This window comes from Aulonocara stuartgranti (assembly GCF_965226115.1).
Source record: "Aulonocara stuartgranti genome assembly, chromosome: 14".
Classification (NCBI taxonomy): Eukaryota; Metazoa; Chordata; class Actinopteri; order Cichliformes; family Cichlidae; genus Aulonocara; species Aulonocara stuartgranti.
The window spans coordinates 3983003-4004341 of record NC_138950.1 but is presented as its reverse complement, the minus strand read 5'-3'; the positions used below and the strand labels follow the sequence as shown (position 1 = coordinate 4004341).

At 40.6% G+C, this 21339-nt stretch overlaps 2 protein-coding genes across 5 annotated transcripts in view; one reads left to right on the top strand and one right to left on the bottom strand.

Moving 5' to 3' along the window:
• Positions 1 to 21339, bottom strand: part of slc8a2b (solute carrier family 8 member 2b) — a 200307-nt gene that overhangs the window by 73923 nt on the left and 105045 nt on the right. For 3 of the 4 annotated variants that reach the window (XM_082503049.1, XM_082503047.1, XM_082503050.1), the window contains one exon: positions 17470 to 17495. The exons of the other annotated variant lie outside the window; for it this stretch is intronic. The gene's annotated coding sequence lies outside the window, so the exon portion shown is untranslated. The remainder of the gene's footprint in view (positions 1 to 17469; positions 17496 to 21339) is intronic. 4 annotated transcript variants of the gene reach the window in all.
• On the top strand, positions 1329 to 2007 carry LOC309687029 (uncharacterized protein). Its single transcript, XM_082501694.1, has 3 exons — positions 1329 to 1451; positions 1528 to 1696; positions 1782 to 2007. Exons 1-3 carry the CDS (start codon positions 1380 to 1382, stop codon positions 1841 to 1843), a joined length of 303 nt encoding a protein of 100 aa, XP_082357820.1. The 5' UTR covers positions 1329 to 1379; the 3' UTR covers positions 1844 to 2007.

Sequence of the window (21339 nt, the reverse complement as noted above, 5' to 3'; positions counted from 1 at the left end):
ACAGTAATAAGCAATATTAACAGGCTCCAGAAAATTGTAAACCCTAATGGAGCCTTGTGTGAACCCCCCCATCACAGCAAAAGTAAGGAAGTAAGAAGCAGAAGGGCTTTAGGAATGTACTGCAAGGTCTTCTGGAAAAATAAAAAATGTTATACACAGATTTCTCAGCTTCCCAAAGAAACATCATCCTGCTGAAATGTTGCTGTTCACACTGCGTTCACCCTCAGTTTTCCATCTCACGTCTGGGCACCTGATATGCCTTTAAACACATTAATCTGCTACTCCGACTGGATTCTTGGATGGTGTTTCCTTGCCTCCCTGGTTCCTAAAAGCACTTCCCCACCAATGTGGCCTCATGCTTTATTTCAATGCTGGGCTGCTTTCGGTGAGAAAACTCTGCAATCAATCAGCGGTAGAGTGGCTTTGTGCCGGCATGAGTCATTGCTGTAGTAGAAGAGAGAATAGATGCAGCAGTGCACCCGTGGGCGCCTTCTGCCAAACAGATTTTAGACCTCATAGGTGTTTGGAAAAGTTACTAAACTAAATTTGGAGTTGCTCATTTTTGGCATTTCAGTCCAGTCAATTAGATGTGAGTTGATATCTCCCCAAATACACCAGATATCTATGTTCTAACCTAAAAGGCTTATTTTTGTAGACCTGGTGTTGCATTCCTGTTAGTAAAGTGACCTACGTGAACATTTTACTGCACTCTTTGCTTTGTACTGTGCCCCACTTTATACTGCAGAGTTCTCATTTATTACTTCAATGCAGTTTTTCACCTCACATGTGTAAAATGTTCTTGGACCTTTTCAAACTCAGAAATCTGCTACTTCAATGTCAAACTTCCTCTGTGGCCTGCAGTCTTACTGTAATCACATTACCTTTCTGCATACATTAATAATGTAACACATAACTATTCCAAGACTGTTACAAGTCACACAATTAAGTTCTTATCTGTTTTACTTCTATAAATTATTTGTTTGATGAAAAATAATCACCATATAATAAATAATTAATCTTATGTTTCCATGTAACTTATGTACATTACATGAAAGTTATTGTTATTGCAGCAAACACAGCCTCAAAGACAGACAAAGCTTTATTTATAATAAAGAATGAAACAGATATGCACAGTCAAGCATATAACCTGATATATCTCCATCTGTTTCTACAGTGGAATGACGGTCCCCAAACTCGCCGTCTCTTGTGGGAATTTTTAGTGAGTAGACGACAAACAGCACTTTGAAAAGCAAGACTTAGCAACACTCAGTAGCTGTGTGCACAGACACACACACACACTGAATGGTGTCGTGGTCTGGGTGGTTTTCCACAGCATCAGCTCCTCCCCACTGGGTGGAGTCTTTGTTGTTCCTCACCTGATGGCAATCGGACCAGCAGTATTTATGACCGGCGCACTCAACTGGTCTTCGCCAGATTATCTGCCAACTTTAGTCAGTTCTCGGCCTCACGTCCGTTCCTTGGTGACTAATCGTGTGTATTAACCGTATCTCTGTTTTTTTTCGTCAGCCTCTGAAAACCACCTACCAAGCTCTCCTGGATACCAGTTTGCTGCCACCGGTAACCCCTCTCCGTTTTGGAGCTGCCATTCTCTCCTGCCTGCCTCCCTGCATTGCATGCAGCACCCACCTGGACCTCTCCTGCCTCCCCCCTCCACGCAACCCCCACCTGCAAGCTTGTAAGACAGCTCAGTGTACTATTTTTTTTAGATTCACTCGCAACCCTCTGTGGGATTCCCCTGACTGCTCTGTCCTCTGTTTCAGTGCCCGGGCCCGCCACAGTTTTCCCTGCCCAGTACCTGCACCCAGTTATCCCTGCCATCTAGTTTTCACCACAGTATTTTTCTCTCGCCTCAGACATCTAGTTTATGTTCATTGATTCTAGTCTGCACTTTCTGTTAGCCTCTGAGCATTGTAAAAATAAAGTCTCTTTTCGTTACACCTCACCCCTGGCCTCCGGTTTTGAATCTGCGCTTGAGTCCATCCCATGTCCACGGGCCACTGCGCCTGACAAATGGAGCATGAATAGCGCAACCAACCAGCCATTAGGCTGGGAAGAGCACTGGGAACTAAATAAAAATCTAAGAGAAATGCTTTTTCACAGCGTTTCAGTCTTTTACAAGTTCAAACTAAATACAAGGCCTACATTAAACTTTATTTGTTTCAGTCATTCATGAAAAGGTTTTCACAGAATTTCAGCTAAGTGCACCAATCAACTACAGTCAGCGAAAAATTGCAGATGACCTCCATTACAGTCAGTCAATAAACTGGAGGAGGATTAAACAACAGGTACAAGGCTGTTCCTGAACTTGGACAAAGCTTTTCAATGTCTGTGAATTATTTAGTGTAAAGAGAGAGTGTGTAGTCGGTGGATTTAAGAGTCAAGTACTTTCTTTGTAAAAGCTGACAGAATTCAATCTTTCTAGTTTTTATTTTTCTGTTGAATCTGCTAAGCGCGTCTTTTTTCTTAAATATTTCCTGTTTTGTGTTTTCATTCGCTGCTTCCATTTAACAAAATGAGAAGAATCCTATTGCAATCCCGTGACTTGAGAACAGCTTGAAGTTTTCAAAGTAATATGAGTCAACAGAGCTAACATATTCAGCATTTCTGTGGGAAATCTAATTCTCCACAGCTCAGAATATTCCCATGTCAACTAAATAAAGCTGGTACAGAGGGAGCTGCCCCAAAATAAATAAAGCTAAAGGAAGCTATTCTTCTCATTTTCAGCTCCATGTTTTCTTTTTCTTGGACTTCACTAAAGAAGTATATTCATAATTTATCTGGTACTGGGCGTCGGTGAAGCCCCTTATTTCACCTGCAGTCTCAGACAAACAGTTTTAGCTCTGTTCCCCTTGAAGGCAGCTCTCTCTCCTTTCTTGTCTGTGTAAAACTGAACACTTACACTAGTCTAAGGCAGTCCCATGGCAGGGATTACTTGCAGAGATACACTGTTCTCATTACTTAAAACCTCAGCCACTTTGTCATTATAGTTCCCCTTCAGCTTAAATTATGTGCAACATTCAATAAGCTATAGAAAACATGTCTGTCTGTGCAGTAAAGCTTTAAATGAAATTTCCCCTTGTGGGACTAATAAAGGTATATCAAATCAAATCAAATGATAAAGTTTGGCTTCAAAATTCCTTCAAAAATCCTGCTAATAATCTTCAGTTTTACTACAACAGCTCTCAGATTAGTAACTTTCTCAGCTTCTGCTGTTTGTGTCTGGATGTGTGACTGCGGTTGGCAGCTCATATTAGCGGTTCTGTCTCATCCCGCTCCTCTAAAGATGTCTGGAAGATTCTAAAATTACTGTTATTTTGTTTGGTAAACACATAGTTAGTGTCATGGTCCTGGGTCGGTGACCCAGCGCTTTTAGTTTGTTATCATTTTCTAGATGATGATTGTTTAAGTTCTGTGTTATTTTCGATCTGCCTCTGAGTCTGCGTCTGTACCTGTCTGTCTATGGTGTCTCCCCATCTGTTTGTGAATCTGTCTGTTTAGTTCAATGTCTTGTCTGGTTCCATGTATCTGAGTTTCCTGTTTTATTGTGAAGGTCCGTGTCATATGTGAGTGTGATCAGTTTACGTTTCCCCTGTCCCGTCAGCCCAGATTCCTCCCAGCTGTGTTGCCCTCCTGTCTCTCATCCCCTGATTACTGGTGTGTGTATTTAAGCCCTGTGTGTTCTCCTCCCTGTTGCCGGTTCGTCTGTGTTCCTCCGTGTCAGTCTGTTACCCTGTGTTCCACGGTGTCCTGTTCCTCGTCTGCGTCTCTCTGCTATTCATCATCCGTTGTCATATGCTCCCAGGTCTGTTATTTTAGTTCTCCCAGTTTAGGTGTCTTTAGTTGTTTGTTATGCCCCACTGTTTGTTTGCCACTACACCTCTGTAAATAAACCACCGGTATCTCATCCACTGCCTGCATCTTGAGTCCTCCTTCTATATCCACACGGCTCGCCTCGGCAGCCGTGATAGTTAGGGATCGAAAGCACACCGAAAGTCCTTCCTCTGCTGCAAATGCATTTCATTTTCTGTGGCGTCTCCTCAATAAAAGCCATCCTGCTGCCAGTGTGAGGCTTTCAGTGCAAAGCAGAAGACAGAAATGCATTAGCAGAGGGAGAGAGACAGAAACAGAGAGTAAGAGAGAGAGGTACCTGTGAACGTCTTTTCTGTGTGAAGGGACTTTAAATGTTGTAACAAATAATAAAAATAATATAATGGTTTAGGCCAGCGGTCTCCAACCTTTTTATCTGTTAGTCTTTTCAGTGCCTTTAGCTGACAGACACACTGTGTGACTAACAGAAATGAAACAGTATGTGTTTGATTATATTTGTTGATCTGTTAGAGATGTTGCATTTGAAATTACCTGTCACTTAGAAAAATGTTACTCCCCTTATACTTCAGCTCGATGGACAATTTATGGACATCTGGACCAAATATGCAGTTCCAGGTTGAGTCTAATGCTCTAACTGATGCATAAACGTTTTCATCTCTCAGTGATGGATATGCCAGCAGGACAGTTTTTTAAGTATTATTGTTTTCTCCATTTAGTCTCAAATTGGTTTGGCATCTGGAAGACAAGAATAACAGGAAATATTAACTCCCGTCAATCATTAAACCCAAAGTGATGTAGGAGTAGAAAGTGGGAATATCTGTAAAACTGTAGGGAGTAAATGTAGAAAAATATATGTATGGTAGGTACTGGATACTTCAAAATTCAGCTACAAAATATGTATACTTCATTACTGGGACAGGGAATACTGGAGTTACTGGTGGGAAGTAATAAAGTATGTATTTGTTAAGATTCCTACCATCAGGTTTTACTGATCACACAGGACAAGATTAACTAAATAAAAGGGAGAAAATGATTTGAGTGCAAATAGTGCTGAAGGTTGTGGTTCGTTTCACGGGTGATTTACAAAAGTTCATTTTAATTTTGCCAACAGCTGCACAACTTAGAGCAGGGTCACAAAAGAGAAGTCATTCAGCTGCAGGAAATTTACTGAGTGGGCAGGCACAGCCCGTCAACTGTGATCAGAAAAGGATACAAGTACACTTATACATTTATACAATTTTATTTATCTACATTTTACCCACATTTACACAACTAAATGTAGACGTATGGTGGCAGCCTGACAGAGTCGGAGTATGTTGGAAACAGGCTTCAGAAATACTTTGACACTAAGTCAGCTTATATCACTTTAGGGATAAACCAGAAATGCATGAATGACAAAAGTTTGTTTCTGTTAACAGTCTCACTACAGTTTTTTTGTTCTGGATTTGTTTAGTTAGAACAACACGGCTGAGATCGCCGTGGCAACCTTGTGCACTGTCCATGGTCCTGAAATAACATCCGTTTAATGAATTTAATATTTTCCAGTTTGCTTCACCACAAAGAAACTTTATAAAGTGAAAAAATGTTTTAACATTTATTAGCATAAATCCATTGATCAGACTGAAATCCATCCAAGGTCAGATTAGTTTCACTGGTTTTGGTTCCAGGTCATCTGTGAGATCAGATTTTGAATTAGGCGGCTTGGTAATCTGCGAGCATTTGTCACGTCGTTGTCCATTATGCCAAATATAGACATGGCACACCACATGCCACTGCCATTCTTGTTCATAGCCTAGTTACTTCTCAGATTGACTACTGCAATTCACGCTTCTTTGGTCTTACTCAGAAATCGATCCATAAGCTTCAACGTGTCCAGAACTCTGCTGCACGTATTATCACCAGGACCCCTGTCCTGCAGCAGCTTCACTGGCTCCCGGTCAAATATCACATCAATTTTAAAATACTTTTGTATACATTTAAGGCAGTTCATCTCCTCTCCCCTCCATATCTCTCTGAATTGGTTCAGATCACCGCAAAAATCTTCGAGTTCACTACAAGAATCTGGTCAGTACTTTTATGCCAAAACCCAGTTTGCACAATCCGACCCGTAGAGAGCTGAGTAGAGAAGTTAAAAACAATCTGCAGGACTGCAGTGCCCATCAAACTGGAAATTCAATATTTGGACCAAAACTTTTTCTTTTTAGTCTGCAATCAGTGCAGAAACACCAGCTGTCTCTTCATCTCTGCCTCCATCCTTTGTGACTCATCCTCTATTATTTGGATTGGTTTTTGGAAAGTGCCCAAGTTCAAATAAATATACCCGACCATCAAACTGAAATGCCTTTTTTCCCTCCATATTAGTCCTTTGGGTGATTCACCACTGCATGCAACTGCAAAGTTTCCTGAAAGTCAGCGTCTATAAAATAAGCAGCATGAGCAGTGATTAGTTTAGCTACCAACAAGTGTCCTCAGTGGAGAATCATGATGTGTGCCGGGCAGATCGTTTGTTTCTACGCTCAGTCACACAACAATCTGAGCAAGAACTGTGACACAGGCCACTGCTCAGTCCACTGCAGCCATTTCACAGTTTGTAGCAATCATTCTTAAAAATGGATATTTCTGTTTGCATTTATAATTTAAACCCCCAAAGAGGGGAAATATGGCTCAGGTGAAAAGTACCACTGTGCATTGAGCTGTTAAAAATGCGAATGTTGAAACCAAAATAATGATCGAATCCAGTATCCACACTCTTCCTCTCATTCTTTACCTGCTGCTGGCCCAGACAGTATGCATGCGAGATATTCGTTTTGATAGGGTTAAGTGTTCATTAATCTAGTGCTCCAGAAAAAAGAGCCAGTGACACTTCTGGGTAATAACGCTGAGGGTTGCATCGATTTAAACAAATGAGGCCGTTTGTTTAAAACTGAACCGCAATCTGATCTTTCTCAGGTAATTTGCTTGTAATTCAACACACATATTCAGTCTAGGTGTTTGGTAAAAGTCACAGAAGCATGAAGCTTTTGAGTTTGTTTAAATCTCGGCACATGTCTACTTGTAATTAAATTCAGTCTAAACACACAGAGGTATTGACCTGCAGCACTTCATGACCTTATCTTCACATCGTTTCTTGCCACCTTATTACTGCGCAGCTCCGTCCTACTCTGTTCATCGCGAGCAGCTCGTTTACAGATGATAAATGTGACGTGCATGTGGATGATAGTCATTGCGTTTGCATTTGATATGACTGGATTTTAGCCTCATTAGGATCAGACACGACCAACTGCTTGGTGGTGTTTCTACTTTTAATAATTAGATTTCTTTATAGAAAATTTGATAGTATAACTATGACTACTTTGATGGCAGTGTTGTGGTGCCCAGAGACGGCATCTGTGACCAGAATGGAAAAATATATTTTATAAACTCTGGACATTTTTTAGCTTTTATGAAGGACCTGTGCCCAGTACTGAAGAAGAAAGCAATATTCACCATTGTTAGATGTTAGTTATTGTTCATTGTCTCACTCAGTTACATTTTGAAGCACGCTGACATAATGAAGACATTAATCATTAAAATATCTCACTATAATAAATTAATTTTCCTTATCTTTAGTTATTAAAATAATGGGACACTGCAGTCAAACGTTCCTCGAGGATTCAGAAGAGTTCATTGCATTTGCGATCTGTCTCTGCACACCAGCAGGGTCTAGTCAACCCTATAAAACTTCCATAAAGACAAAATAGATGTTTTCTTGGTCTCCTTGTTTTTTGTTTAAACGATATTTGTGATGTTACTGAACACAAAAACTCAGCAGAAAAGTGTAAACACTGCAATGTCCCCAGGTGTAATGCAGGAAAAGTCGTTTTCATATTTTTCCTCCCTCATGTGCAGCACATGGCAGGATATCCTTTACTTCAAATGCATCTGTGCAACTGGAACTATTCTGTGACCTTGAGCTGAATGGGCTGCCTGGATGGGGCATGCACCAAACACCACGCCCACTCGCTAGCTGTGAATCCAAAGGACACATGCTAACATCACACAGACTTCATAATAATGGCAGGTTGGAAATGCAGGTTCACACACATTTCAGGTGTGAAATTGGCTTCCGAGATGCAAATCTGATTCTGACCCTGATTCTGCTTCAGTTTTGTAGCTGCTAATTCAGTCAAACTTACACTGAAGGAAAAAACATTGTCTCACCTTAGATTCAGATTGTTGTACAGCCGTTTGCATGAATCGGGAGTGATTCTACAGCACGAGCACCTCGCTGTCGCTATAAAATCTGACCCATTGTCCTCTGGGACAGAGCAACACACAGTGAGGGACAAATAACAAAGAGAGCCTCACAAACGTGCTCTCTTTTCCAATCTCTCCCTCTTCTTCACACACAGAAACTCTTATTAGCTGCGACTGAGGCTGAATAACACAGCAAATTGGTCTCTCAACAATCATTTTCTCTATGTCTGCTGAGGCTTGTTGGCTAGAAGGAGACAATCAGTGTCATCTCACATTACAGAGATACACAAAAGGTGAATGTCATCAAATCCAAAGCCCCCCCTTAAAAAAAACACAGACTTTAAAATACAAAAAAAAAGTGTTTGTGGCTCTAAAACAGCTTCAAGACTTTGGCGAGAGCGTGACTGAAAATCCCAATAAAGAAATGTTTGATAGGCCAAAGCTTCAGAATCCACTGACAGCACACAGAGGAAAAAACAGCTCTATAAAGACGGGAGCCCGAAATTTGTCATGTTTACTTCGACTACTTTAAAGTCTTTCTGTTGCTCACGTGTCGCGTCAGTGCTCTTATAATAAAAATAGATACATCCCAATCCTATATCGCTCTTTATCTTTGCTATTTTTAGTGCTTCAGTGTTCAGTTTTTTATCTCCTGTTTCTTTTTATATTAATGTCTTGTTACTGTGTAAAACACTCTGTTGTGCATTTACACTGTATTTAGTTCTAAGATGTAAAAAAAAAAAAAAGTGTGGAAAACCACAGTTTCCCCGAGCAGTTCAAAAGCCACAGATGAGGACAATGTGGAGATACATTAGTGAGTATGGAATGGGTAACTAACTCTGAAGGCTCTATTAATACTGAATATTTAAAGGTTCTGGAGTAACATACACTGCTAACAAGGCATTTATTATTTTGGCAAGATAATGCCAAACCACATTTTGTACATAACCCACGAGCTTGTCTCCACAGTGAGAATCCAAGTGCTGCACTTCAGTCATCAGTTTGACATTAAATACGTTAAAAAACAAAAATATGGTCGAGGAAAGCCAGAATTATTCATCAGCAAAAATCTGGTATTAAGCAGGAACACCGCAGAAAACATGTAACAAATGTAAGTTTACGTAAGAAAAAACAGTAACACTCTTGGACACCATAATTTGTTTCAAATCATTGCACTTTCCCTTTTGTTTACATTGTGATCTCATCGTGAAAGTGTCGTACGAAGTGAAGGTTTCCCATGCAGAATGCAGTAAAACACAACAGACTGATTTTCACCTCCAGCAGCATCTGAGGTCCATCTGTCTGTCAAACCTGAAGTACTGAATTTTTTAAAAGGGGGATATGCACGTCCGGCTCTTCATTATGTCCTTTGTGAGATAATTATTTGCTGTTTTAACTGTTTACTTTGTTTCCAGCATCACAGAAATTAAGCTCACCGTTTGTAACACTGATAAAATCGATCATTTAGTTCTTCAGCCCATGATTTGTTCAGTTCTCCTCAAAAGCTTCGAACTAAGACAGCAAGCCATGTATAAACTCATTTTCAGTGCACAGCAGGTCATTCAAAACAAGAGCAGCAGCTGCATGAATACAGTGTAAAAGCAGATCAATGGATAAACTGAGGCCTGAAAATAAAATAAGAATTAAAAACAGTGAAAGAAGAGCAGAAAAAATGCTGCTTGGTGTGCATGTCTGCTCACAGGATTATACTTTATTGTATTTAAAAGACAGTTTTAGTCCTGAGGGTGTGGACAAGCAGCTCCACAGTCGGAGGATTACAACTGTGAGTGTGTGTGTGTGTGTGTGTGTGTGTTGGTTGTGAGTACATTTGTTTCTCTGTGTGCATCTGCAGGGTTATACTGTAGTTGGCGGCTACAGGGCATAAAGCTTTCCCTTCCTCTTTCTCTGCTCCTTTTATGTCTCACATTTCCCAAGTTTCCAGCTCAACTCCTTATTTGCTTTCCAGGTAGTTGTGCACATGTGCCAGTTCAGAATATATGCCACGTTAGAAACTATAGAGAATAAAAGATTTATGACCATTTAAATGTCAAAGCTGTTCTTTTTAAAAATGTACTGCAGGCAGCCATTTGCAGTGAAACGTGCTCCAGCTCCACTGAGCTGCTGCAGCTGACAGTTTCTGAGAGCAGTTTCTGTTATAATCCTGCCTTAAATGGTCACTGAGCACAAAGCCTGCAGCAACTCGGTATGAATGGAGTTCAGTCCACAGAGAAAAATCTTCCCCCAAAAAACGCCCCAATAAAACAACAACAATGACAAAAAGACAGTAAATATGGATTTGAGGCTACATCTGTTCTACTGCCCCAGATTAAAGTATCCTGCCTGACAGGACGCTCAGAGGCTCTTCAGTTTTCTGCACAGGCAGAAAGATTTCAGTTCATGTGAAGGAGGAGGAAAATGGTGGAGCAGTAGGGCGATACAGATTTTGAGGAGCGGCGATATAAACATTACTTTTATTTTTATTGCTGAAAAAAACAAGAGCGTGATGATAAAGTGCAACTGCATGCAGCACAGAAACACTGCTAACACAACTCCAGCTCTTTGTGAGCATCTGCACGGACAGCATGCTAACACAAAACTAGCCAACAACCCAGAGTGATGATGAAGCGCGATGAGTCAGTGCTGACCACAGCTCAGCAGAGCCTGAACTTCAACAGGTAACAAACTGATGAGCAGTCAGGCAGAAGTCTCTACATCTACCTGCTCATGTTTCAGAGGTGATCACTTTGAAGTGTCTTTGAACTGGTTTCCAACTTTATTTTGTTCATTAATAGCCAAAAACAGAAGATCGTATGTGTGTCCCCATTAGGACAGAGATCTGCGTTGGTGTGTGGGACTGTAGCTTAAGGTTCATATTGTTAACTACTAATTATGAGACAATGTGTATTAGTCAAGTTGTTGCTTCATCATGTCTAAGTCAGCTTTGTTGTAACTCAGGCCCACAGTAAATATGTTGGTCTCTCAGTTATTGAGCAGGACATATGAAACACGGGGCTTCTTTACATATATATGCAACATTTTAACCATAGTGATTTCGATAAAATGTGACAATCATTCTGCAAGACTAAAAGACAATTTACGTGACAGCAGTTGGTGAGCTGATGATTTCTCTCCAGATGACTTATTTTTTATTCTGGTGTGCTGCCCAAATCACTGTTTTCCTCTGGCAAAAAAGCAAAAATGTAATTTAACACAATGCTGATTAAAGAAGGGACAGAAGAGGCAGCTCTCCTGTGATGGAAAAAAAGGGTATCCCTCTAGATTTAAATTACAATAGGGCCACGAGGTTCACAGAGAAATGGAGGCTAATTGTGAGTGTAATTAGTCTTGTGATGAGGGTGAATAATGACCCACATGCACTCACTAGATTGCATTTAAATCACTGACCAGCACAGGTAATGTTAATCCTCTGATTTCCTTTCAGAAATAAATCCACAGTCTAAAAGGGTTTAAGAAATCTCTGCTGCTCCTCAATAAAGCTGATTCAAAATGAACAGCTGAACTCTTCAAGAATTAAATGCATAGCGATTACAGCAGGTAGCAGAGGCAAACAGCAGGTTAACAGTCTGGTTTGGTGTCACAATATGAGCAGCTGATCTGATCTGATGCATTTTTTAAAAAACGCAAAGCACAGTTAAAAAGTTTGTGACCTTCCTGAAGAGCTGGAGGTGTTCAGCCTGCAGCTCTTTATCTAAAAGTTCGTAGGAACTGCAAAAGATGAAAAAATGTTAGAGTGCTGAAAAATCCTCGGCATTAGTTGCTTTTCTAATAACAGACTGCAGCTGGCTCCATGCACTGTTACAAACTCTTGCTTTACATTAAAAGCCACCTTACTTTTTCTAGCTGAGCACTTGAATGTGAAGAAGCAGTCTGATAAACTGTTTGCTTCAACGGCCACTTAACCTCCCGAGACCCTCCGATGCTGTGTGAACATAGTCCACAGTGATAAAAGACTAACTGGCATCAATGAGATAAAAATTTCAGCACATAATTTCCCTGTGATTCATCCACTCTTAGACAGGCTATCCGGTTCCACTGCAGGGATAATAGTAAGACCAGTATACTGAAAACTGTTTAGTGACACAAAATGTCAAAATTGGGGTTTATTGGACGAAAACTAAAAGTTTTGAAAAAGCCCTAAAAGTAATATAACATTCTGGGGTTGCGACTGATTTGCTGCCCAGCCTGCCGATCACAAACCAAAGAGCTATAATTATACCTGTGAACATGACTGATGGAGACTTACCAGCAGAGCGGCAGAGGCCAAACAGCTGCAGCTCCTCAGCTCTAAAAGATGCCTGCTGGTCACAATAATAGAGACGTGAGAAGCATCTAAATATCGATCCTCTCTTCTTTTAAACTCGTCTCTTACTTGTCTCTAGAGGCATCCTGTCCATATAACGTGTGTCTGTTCGTGCTGACTAAAGCCCACAGGTCAAATTAATCACAGACCTCAATTTACACCCGGATTCACCTCAGCAGCTGTTTATTGTGCCTGCGAACCTCTATGTGAGTCAATTCCACCTTGGCTTTCATCAGAACCATTTCATTTGTCTCAGCAGTCTCGACCTAGACCCAGAAGCTCAAAGTCCAAGCTTTGGATTTACCTCCATCAGATATTTTCAGACATCTAAAGCTTATAGCACTATCCATTTTTCACTGAACATGTCCAGAGAACTGTGTGAATGCGCAGTAAAAGTATCGTTCTGAAATAAAGTTTGTTAACAGATAAGCACTCAGGGATAAGGGCAGGGATAGCTCAGTAGGTAGAGTGGTGGCCCCATGATCGGAAGGTCGGGGGTTCGATACCCCTGAGCAAGGTACCGTTCCTACACACTGCTCCCCGGGTGCCCAGTGGCTGCCCACTGCTTCACTGAGTGAATGGGTTAAATGCAGAGAGGGATTTTCCCCACGGGGACCAATAAAGTACATTTTCTTCATATCAGTCTCACTCTGGGTTCTGACAGTTGTGTGTTAGCATCTTGTCTGCTGTTGTTGCTGTTCTTGTTTTTTGGAACCAGAGGTGTATTTAGACCAGAGGGTTGAATGCTAAATCATCAGTTAGAAAACTGGCTGCAAAGCTGGACTCTAACAGTGCAGTACCTACAGTATATCATTATCTGCTAATTATTGCTAATTAGCAGAAAAAACCCCACCCAAAAACGACTCCACCCAGCTCACAGGAGACACGCACGCACTTCCAAATTCAAGTGTTATAAAATTATTTCACACCCTGCACAGTTTTATGAACAATGAATTGAAATTTAAAACTTATTTTCTTTGATCATAGGTGGTGTGTATCATTAAAATCTGCCAGAGGAATTTAGTTCTTACTGTCGATTTCTTTCAGCGATGTTGAATCTGTCCACTTTGCTCACTTTTTACTAACAGAATCACACGAGATCAGAAAGGGATTAATTATACCAACTGAAAGACACAACCCCACACACACCCTCCCCATGGTGCCCTGCATTGTTCAGACTGTATGAAGAAGCTTCACCTCATAAATTATTTTACAACCAAAATGGTAGAAGGAGGGAATCCCAATACAATATAACAGCTTTGCAGTCTGAAAAATTATTCTGCATCGTATCCAGAGAGACGTTTTGTTTTGAGTCTTAACACCTGTACAAGCAAAGCCGCATGAATAATTTAGATACACAACTCTACTGGATAGACTCCACAGTTAATACCAGCTAAAGGGAATAATGACGTTTCCAGAATTTTAATGTGCAGTTGTTCCTGACGACTAACAAGAGATGACAGGAGAAGGAAGGAAATCGTTTTTATTTTATTTCACTGTACATTCTTTTGTTGAGGTCCTTGATTAGCGGTTAGCTTTGGAAAAAACAAAAGAAAAGGAAAAAAAACTGGCTTACAAAGACATTACATGCTTTCAGCTCCTCTCTTCTTCCTTCTCTGCACCATTGCTTCCTCTCCTGTCCTGAAGTTCACAAAGGGCAGAGGTTATGTTTCAGGACAGGCTCATCTGTTTCACCTAACGCCTTCTTTTCTACCATCCATCACATTTCTGAGTTCTTGAACTCTATGAATTCTTTTGTTTCCATTTGTTATGGTAACATTATCAAAGATGATTAACTTTCAAAAGAGACAAAATTTTAACCAATTCTTTAGACTCTGGTGTTTCTGTGTCCTTAAGCAGTAAGAGCTCAGGTTGGAATAAGACATAATTCTCGTGAGAGAAAGGGAAGTAATGTCTTCTCTTCTATAGGAATATGGAATATGTTTCACTGCTTTGGCTTTTGTTTCATTTTCCATGCACATGGCTGACTTTATTAGGGTTTCTGATGAGAACTGTTAAGCTGACACAGATGATCATAAAAATTATTATTAAAACACATATTGGAGCCATATTTCAGATTGTAGTTGCTCAGCCTAAAGTATAAATGTGCTAGGGATAACCAGTAGCTGTGCATACAGATGTAAAGTGTAGAAGCAAGTTATGTACCCATTCGGTGGTTAACCGTTTTGATATTTATATGTATCTGAATGTCTGAATGTTTACACATGCACTTTCAAAGCAGTAATAAGTATGTGTTGAATCTACCTAGTTGGTTTTCCTGCATTTATCTGAGTGTAGGATTTCCTGGCTTCTGAGCGGCCAGTGAAGTATCACGAGGGCTGTACACAAGAAGGTGTGCAGAGAGTAAGTTATCCATCTCCATCTTGCTGTTTCTAATAGTTCTGTGAGATTCAGAACCACACAACGAACCCTCACGTTACACTCATACAATCTCTGTTGTTTTTGTTTACATTTATTTCATTTCATTTATATTTAATCGCTCATTTTGGATACAATTGTTCAGTCTTATTGTTCAGTCTGAACAATAAGCACTGCACTTTAAACTCACCTGCAGGAAAAGTGCTGCACGATAAATGTGGACTGATTAAATTACCACTGCTTTAAAAAAACAGTTACTCATTTTTAATGTCGCAATAAAGTATGTTGTAGGTGATAAGCTGCTATGGCAACGCTGCTGTTTATGGCCACAAATATGATGCAGATGTTCCAGCATCTGTTTATGCAGCATGTTATCTGGTGTAATTATGTAACAATACATTTTAGTGGATAATCTGTGCACAGCTCCAGTGTTTGTAACTTCTGCTGTCCAAGCATGTCTGAAAGTGAAAGTCTTTGAATTTGAACATTGCATAACCTGAATTCAACATCGGAATGAAGATATTCAATCGAGCAACTCATATACACACGCACACAAATAAATAATGTATAAGGATACTCTTTAACTTGACAGGGGTAAATAAAGAGACATGACGAGTCTGGGTGGCAGAAAAGATGAAGAAATGAGAGGGGGAAGTAGAGAAACAAAAGATGAGAGCAGAGACATTAAAGAGTGAGACAGGGAGAGGAGTGCACTATCTAATATGGCAATAATGGAAAAAAATGATACGTATATTGGCAGAGTCAAGGTTACCATGGTGTGTGGGTGTGTGTCTGTGGGTGTGTGCGCACGCGCTCAGGGTGGTGGTTCATTTGGACACCTTAATTGAGTGTTCTGCAGTTTCCCTCTGGGTTCCTGTCACCTTGACCTGAGCTCAGAGCTCCATCAGCAAATTCTGAACGAGATGATCTCCATTAATACAGACATGCAGTAAATGTGTGTGGCAGATATTTCAATTACACCCAACACCCACGCACATACAAAGAGCAGAGTAAAAGATTGTCTTACACACACACACACACACACACACACACAACAAGAGCAACGTGATCCAAAGACACACACATGCATACAAGCACAGTAATGACCCCCACACAGCACCCATTCATCACTTGGTTGGGTCGCTGCGGGATACAACTAATGAGGCATCATAGTGGCTGTTACCCAGAATGCATTGCATTAGCCCTTCAAGGCTTCACGCTATTTGGCCATTCATTGACACGCGTGGAACTGAGTGCTTTTGTGCAAAAAGTGCAGCAAGTCACTCACTGCTGTTTGTGTATGGTGTGTGTGCGTTTTCTATACAATGAATGGTAAAATTTAAACAGAGTATAAATCAATAAAAAAAATGTAAGTGTGGAGTCACTGAATATCTCACAGAGCTGCAGATTTTTATGCGTCTTTTGTGTCTCATGGCTGATTTCTGCTTGAGCCTAAGTGGTCGAAGCCGTTGCCAGCGTTCATCTCTGTGCTTTACATTATGGTTGTGTCCTGGTGTTTTACATGCAGATTACTTCTGTCCCTCAAGCTTGCTCTTTCTTTCGCACCCATTCCAATAGGTTTTTCAATTTTCCTGTAGGGATTTGTTGACATCTGCGAGTCCTCATTTTGAGGCTTTGATAATTATTTTTTTACACTGAGGCGATATTTATTATTTGCTTATCGATCCATTCAAAAACTGAGGGGAAAACGTAAACACATATTTTCAGCCTTCAATTTTCACTTCTAAAGTCTGTGAGTGGAAATATCTGGAGTTTGCTACACCGAGTTGAAACGGTGACAAACACAATCAGTTAGTATGAAAACCGGTTAAACTGGAACATGCAAATGCAAAGGCAGAATCAATGGTACTGAACAGGACATTCACAACAGATGTGCAGTTAACAGAGAGGTGTCTGTTAGGCTACATCATACAGTTTGTGATAAACTATTAAAATGATGAGAATAAGATCCAGTCTCACAGCAAAATATATAAGAGCTAAATTAGTTCTAAGTTAGGCACAAGCAAACTGATCTGGAAAAGCTGCCGTTAGAAGCTGAAAGCTCCACTGCTGCTCCCATCCCTTTGTAGCTGACAGTGGATCGCTATAGTGGTCAATCCAGGCTTGTTTTGCTTGTAATCACTGCAAGTCTATGAGATTTCATTGAGATGGTCAGTTATCAGCACAATCCTGCTAAAGCCTTCCTGTGTATACTCCGTTTAAGCCTCTGGGGGTAAAAGCCACTGTTCTGGAGCCTTTAGTGCATATAGATAACTGATAATTGTCCTCTTATAATCTAACTATGAATGCAGATTAAAAAAAAACAATAACAAGGACTTGTAGTTACTCAGACTACAAACAACAACTGGTGAAAAAACTCTTGACCTTTGCCTACAGATTACTGTACACACCACCGACTTGCAAGAAAAAAGAATGAATTAAGACCAACATCGTTATTGTAGATCTGGTCTAACCTTATGTGTGGTGCATCAGACTATTATTCACAAGGCAATAAAGCAAACGGTCTCAACAATGTCTTGAAAACAGCGAGTATTTCTCAACCATAAAACTCTGTAACTCTGCGACATGGTATAGATGAGGTGGACCAGCATCAAATGTCTGTCCCCATCACTGCAATTCCCAGGAGAAAGGGGAAGAAAAGGTGGGAAGGAGAGCAAACTCACCACTAGTCTCAGGTGGTCCTGGCAGGCTGCAGAGAACGAGAGAGAAAGAAAAGCAGATGAGTTTGCGTTCACTTTTGATGTTTTCGTGAACATTTTGCAGCAAAGACCTAAACATCGATGGCTAAAAGCATCTTAACAACTCTGCACACTCCCACAGGCGCGCACCAAAAACACAAAAGCATGAATACGGAGTGCAGCATCCCACATCAGCTCAAGGACAGGAGGAGGGAGAGGGATTTACCACGAGAGACAGATGGAGGGAAAAATAAAGGGGGCATAGAGAGTGTTTAAGAAATAGGCAAGTAGTAATATAGGTCAGTCATGACATCTCATGTGTATAGGTGTCAGTTAATTAGGTGCATTATCATCTTCATGGATTATGAGCATAAACTTTAATACGCACACACTTCTGTGTGTGGTATGTGTGTGCAGTGTTTTTCTGCCACAGCAGCAGATGTTACAGGAGCAGAGGGACCAATGAAGAGACGCAGGGTGAGACAGATGTATCCCTGAACTGATACATTAGGTTGATTTTTCATATATTTTCAGTTTTGGTAAATCTGAGTCCTCCACTGCAGATTAAAAAAGAGATTGCTTGCTGACTGGGGTGAAGAAATCATTTTTAACTTGTGATAACATTCTGGTTTTAAGAGAGTTTTACTGTCCCACAGTGGCAAACAAACAGGTGTCTCCACCCTTAAGTTATGGTTGGATTTTCCTCATGCTGGTAAGATAGGATAGGACTCATGCTCAACAGTGTGAGTTTTACCAGGAAAAACATAGTCTAACCTTTTAAATCACCAAGTCACTCATAAAAGTGTTGCCATGGTTACAACAAAAAGTCCTTAAAATGTCATGCAGATAATCTCTCCTTATCTATCCATCCATCTTCTGTCACTTCCTGTTTGCAGAGGCAGCCTTCTAAGCAGAGAAGCTCAAATCTCCTTCACCCCAGCCACCTCCTCGACGGGAACACTGAGTGATTCTTAGTCCAGCTGAGAGACAGATCCTTACAGCGAGTCCTGGGTCTGCCTCCCTGTAGGACACATACCTCATCCAGGAGACATTCAGGAGGAATCCTAGTCAGATGCCCGAACCTCCTCAACTGACTCCCTTTGATGTGGAGGAGTCACGGCTCTACTGTGACTTCCTCCTTTATGGCTGAATCACTACAGGAGAGCCCAGACACCTTTTAGAGGAAACTAATTTCTGTCACACTAATTCTAATTCCCACATTTCACACTGAGCTGTGAACCACTTCAGTGGGAGCTGAAGGTTACCAGCTGATAAAGTCAGCAGAAGCACATCATCTACTGAAAGCAGAGGGGTGACCTTGCATACTTGGCTATGCATAGAAATTCTATCCACAAAAATCTGGAATGTGTCCGACGTGTTGATGGGATGAAGGACCAGGTCTCACTATAACTGTGCAGGGACCGAATGGCTCATGACAACAGACCAGATACCCTGCACCCCTGTAGCACTCCCGGTGGATCCCCAGAGGGTCCAAAACCATAAACCCTGGTTTGGCTGACACATTTTCCAATAGATAAATTCTAGAATCGCATTTCATAATAACAGATTTAATACATGGCTAAATGTATAAAATATATAAATGGATAAATAAATGGATATATGGATTAAGTAGCCTGACCACAGTTCCATTAAAATTCTGCTGGTGAAAATTCTGATGCTATAGATTATATTCACATAATTACTTTGCCTTTCTGAATAAAATTAAACACAGCTTCAAACCACAATGAATTATACCATGTAAACCCTTTAAAACTGGATTGACAGTGTTTACTCAGAAACACTAGTTTCTTTTGTCTTTCAGACATCTGTTAAGTCTGTTTTTATCTTCTTCTAATCTACTGTCATGTCTCTTCGTGGCAGTCACCCCCACCTGTACCTCCTTTGCACCTGCTGCATCACCCTTTGCTCACCTGATTCCACTGAAACCTCACACCACTCCCTCTTTGCCAGGCTGACTTTGTGCTTTTAGCTCTCTCAGACTCTTTCTGCCTGCTCTGTTTGTTTGCCTCTATGGTTCTGGTAACTTTATACTCTAAGTAAAGCTTGTTTTTGTATCAAGATTGTGGGCTTTCTGAATTAAATTTGATTTCTTTTGTAGACGTGCATATTTAAAACAAAATGTGCTGCATCCTTTTTCCACTGAGAGGGAATAAAAAATCTTTAATATTTGCTTCTCATAGTGTTTTTTTAAACCTAAATTCAAATTCTCTGTACTTATGTGATGTATCAACTTAACACTGCATAACTGACTGATGATGAGAGGATAAAATATAACATACCGAGGGTCTTATTGATCAAATATCTTAATATTTGAGAAAAGAGATCTTTTTAGGCTTTTTTTTGTTGTAGCCGGTCTAAAAATCTGAGGATCTGTCTGATTTGGGACACAATTAAAGACAGAGAGATTAAGCCCCACATCCTTCCTCCCACAGTCTTATCCTGTATTAAGAGGCAGATGGAGCTTTTTCTTTACTCTATCAATAGCTGTCTATCTGCTGAGAGGGGCGGCCGGTCTGAGATGGAAAGAAGGAGATGACTAACTGCTCTGCAAGTCAACACATGTGATGTAACTCAGCAGACCGAGAGGACAGACTACACGCTGAAAATCACACCTCTTTCCTGAGTTTGACCAGGTTTGAATGTACAATCAAAACACTTGATTGTGCTTGAAAACTAATTTAAACTTCATATTACATGACACAAACAAGACATCACGCAAACCAACCACCAAAGCAAAACCGGAAGGGAACAAACAACCAATAACTAACAGGGAACAGGAAAGAAGAAAAGCCAGAGAGATGATTCATAGAGGGAGTTAGTGTGACAGATGACGATGATTCAAACAATAGGGTGAGATAGTGGCAGATGATCTGTGGTGGCGATATCTAAAGGGAGCAGACAAAAGGAGAAAAAGATCTGAATCCAAAACTTAAAAACAACCCTTGGACCATGACATGTTTACATGGTGCATATAAAATGGTTTGTACAACCTGTAAAGGTGTTGAAGTTGTTGCTTTGATAAAGCTAAGCTCTCCACAGTCCTCAGGTGTGTTTTGTAGGTGTAATAAAGGAGCGGTAACCTTGCATGTGACACTCATAAAAATTAGATTTTCTCCTCGCTCTCTGCTCAGAGAACAGCTGATGTAAAGGTCTCGGCTAAAGGTTGACTGCCAACACTTTCGTTACTGATGCATTTCATCAGGAGAAAAGATGCCATAGTTCACCACTCCAAAAGATCTTCGGAGCTGTCTCTCTAATCACAGTGCTCTTTAAACCAGCATGGCTCTCTTTTTTCCCCTGTTACATGAGGTAAAGTGCAGTTATGCAGCACATCACCGCTCTTAGCTGCTGACCCATCTGACAGCATTTCTAAAGGTTGAGTCAAACATGTTGAAAATGAAAAAGCCTTTAAAGTGTACAGAACAATTCATTTTCTCCAGTCAGGTTTTTCCACAATGGGGATAATAAGGCCAGTCCGTACCTATTTGACTGTCATGGCAATGAGAACCCTTTGTTTCAGGGTGTCCCTTAATAAAGTGACGATAGGCTGAAGCAGCTTCAAACAGACTCAAGTGTTTTGTTTTTGTGTTACTGCAGAGAGCATGACACAGGGGATGAGGAGTATCAGAAAAAATAAAGTAATTTTCTCAAGTATTTTGTGCCACAATTCAACTGTGAGCAATCTCCTCACAAAAAAGTTTTAAAAATGGACAGATGTCTTGGTCAGACCCTTAATTTTGGTGAAAGTCCAACCAGTAAAACTGCGGTTTACTCACTGCTCACACTGTCTCAGAGATAAAAGGTGCAGGCATTTCCTTAATTGTGGCTGCTTTA

Coding starts and splice junctions, on each gene's coding strand:
- LOC309687029 (XM_082501694.1), top strand. CDS start 1,380: ATGGCAATCGGACCAGCAGTATTTATGACCGGCGCACTCAACTGGTCT. Junction 1,452..1,527: donor CAGATTATCTGCCAACTTTA/GTCAGTTCTCGG, acceptor TTTTTTCGTCAG/CCTCTGAAAACCACCTACCA. Junction 1,697..1,781: donor CAACCCCCACCTGCAAGCTT/GTAAGACAGCTC, acceptor CCTCTGTTTCAG/TGCCCGGGCCCGCCACAGTT.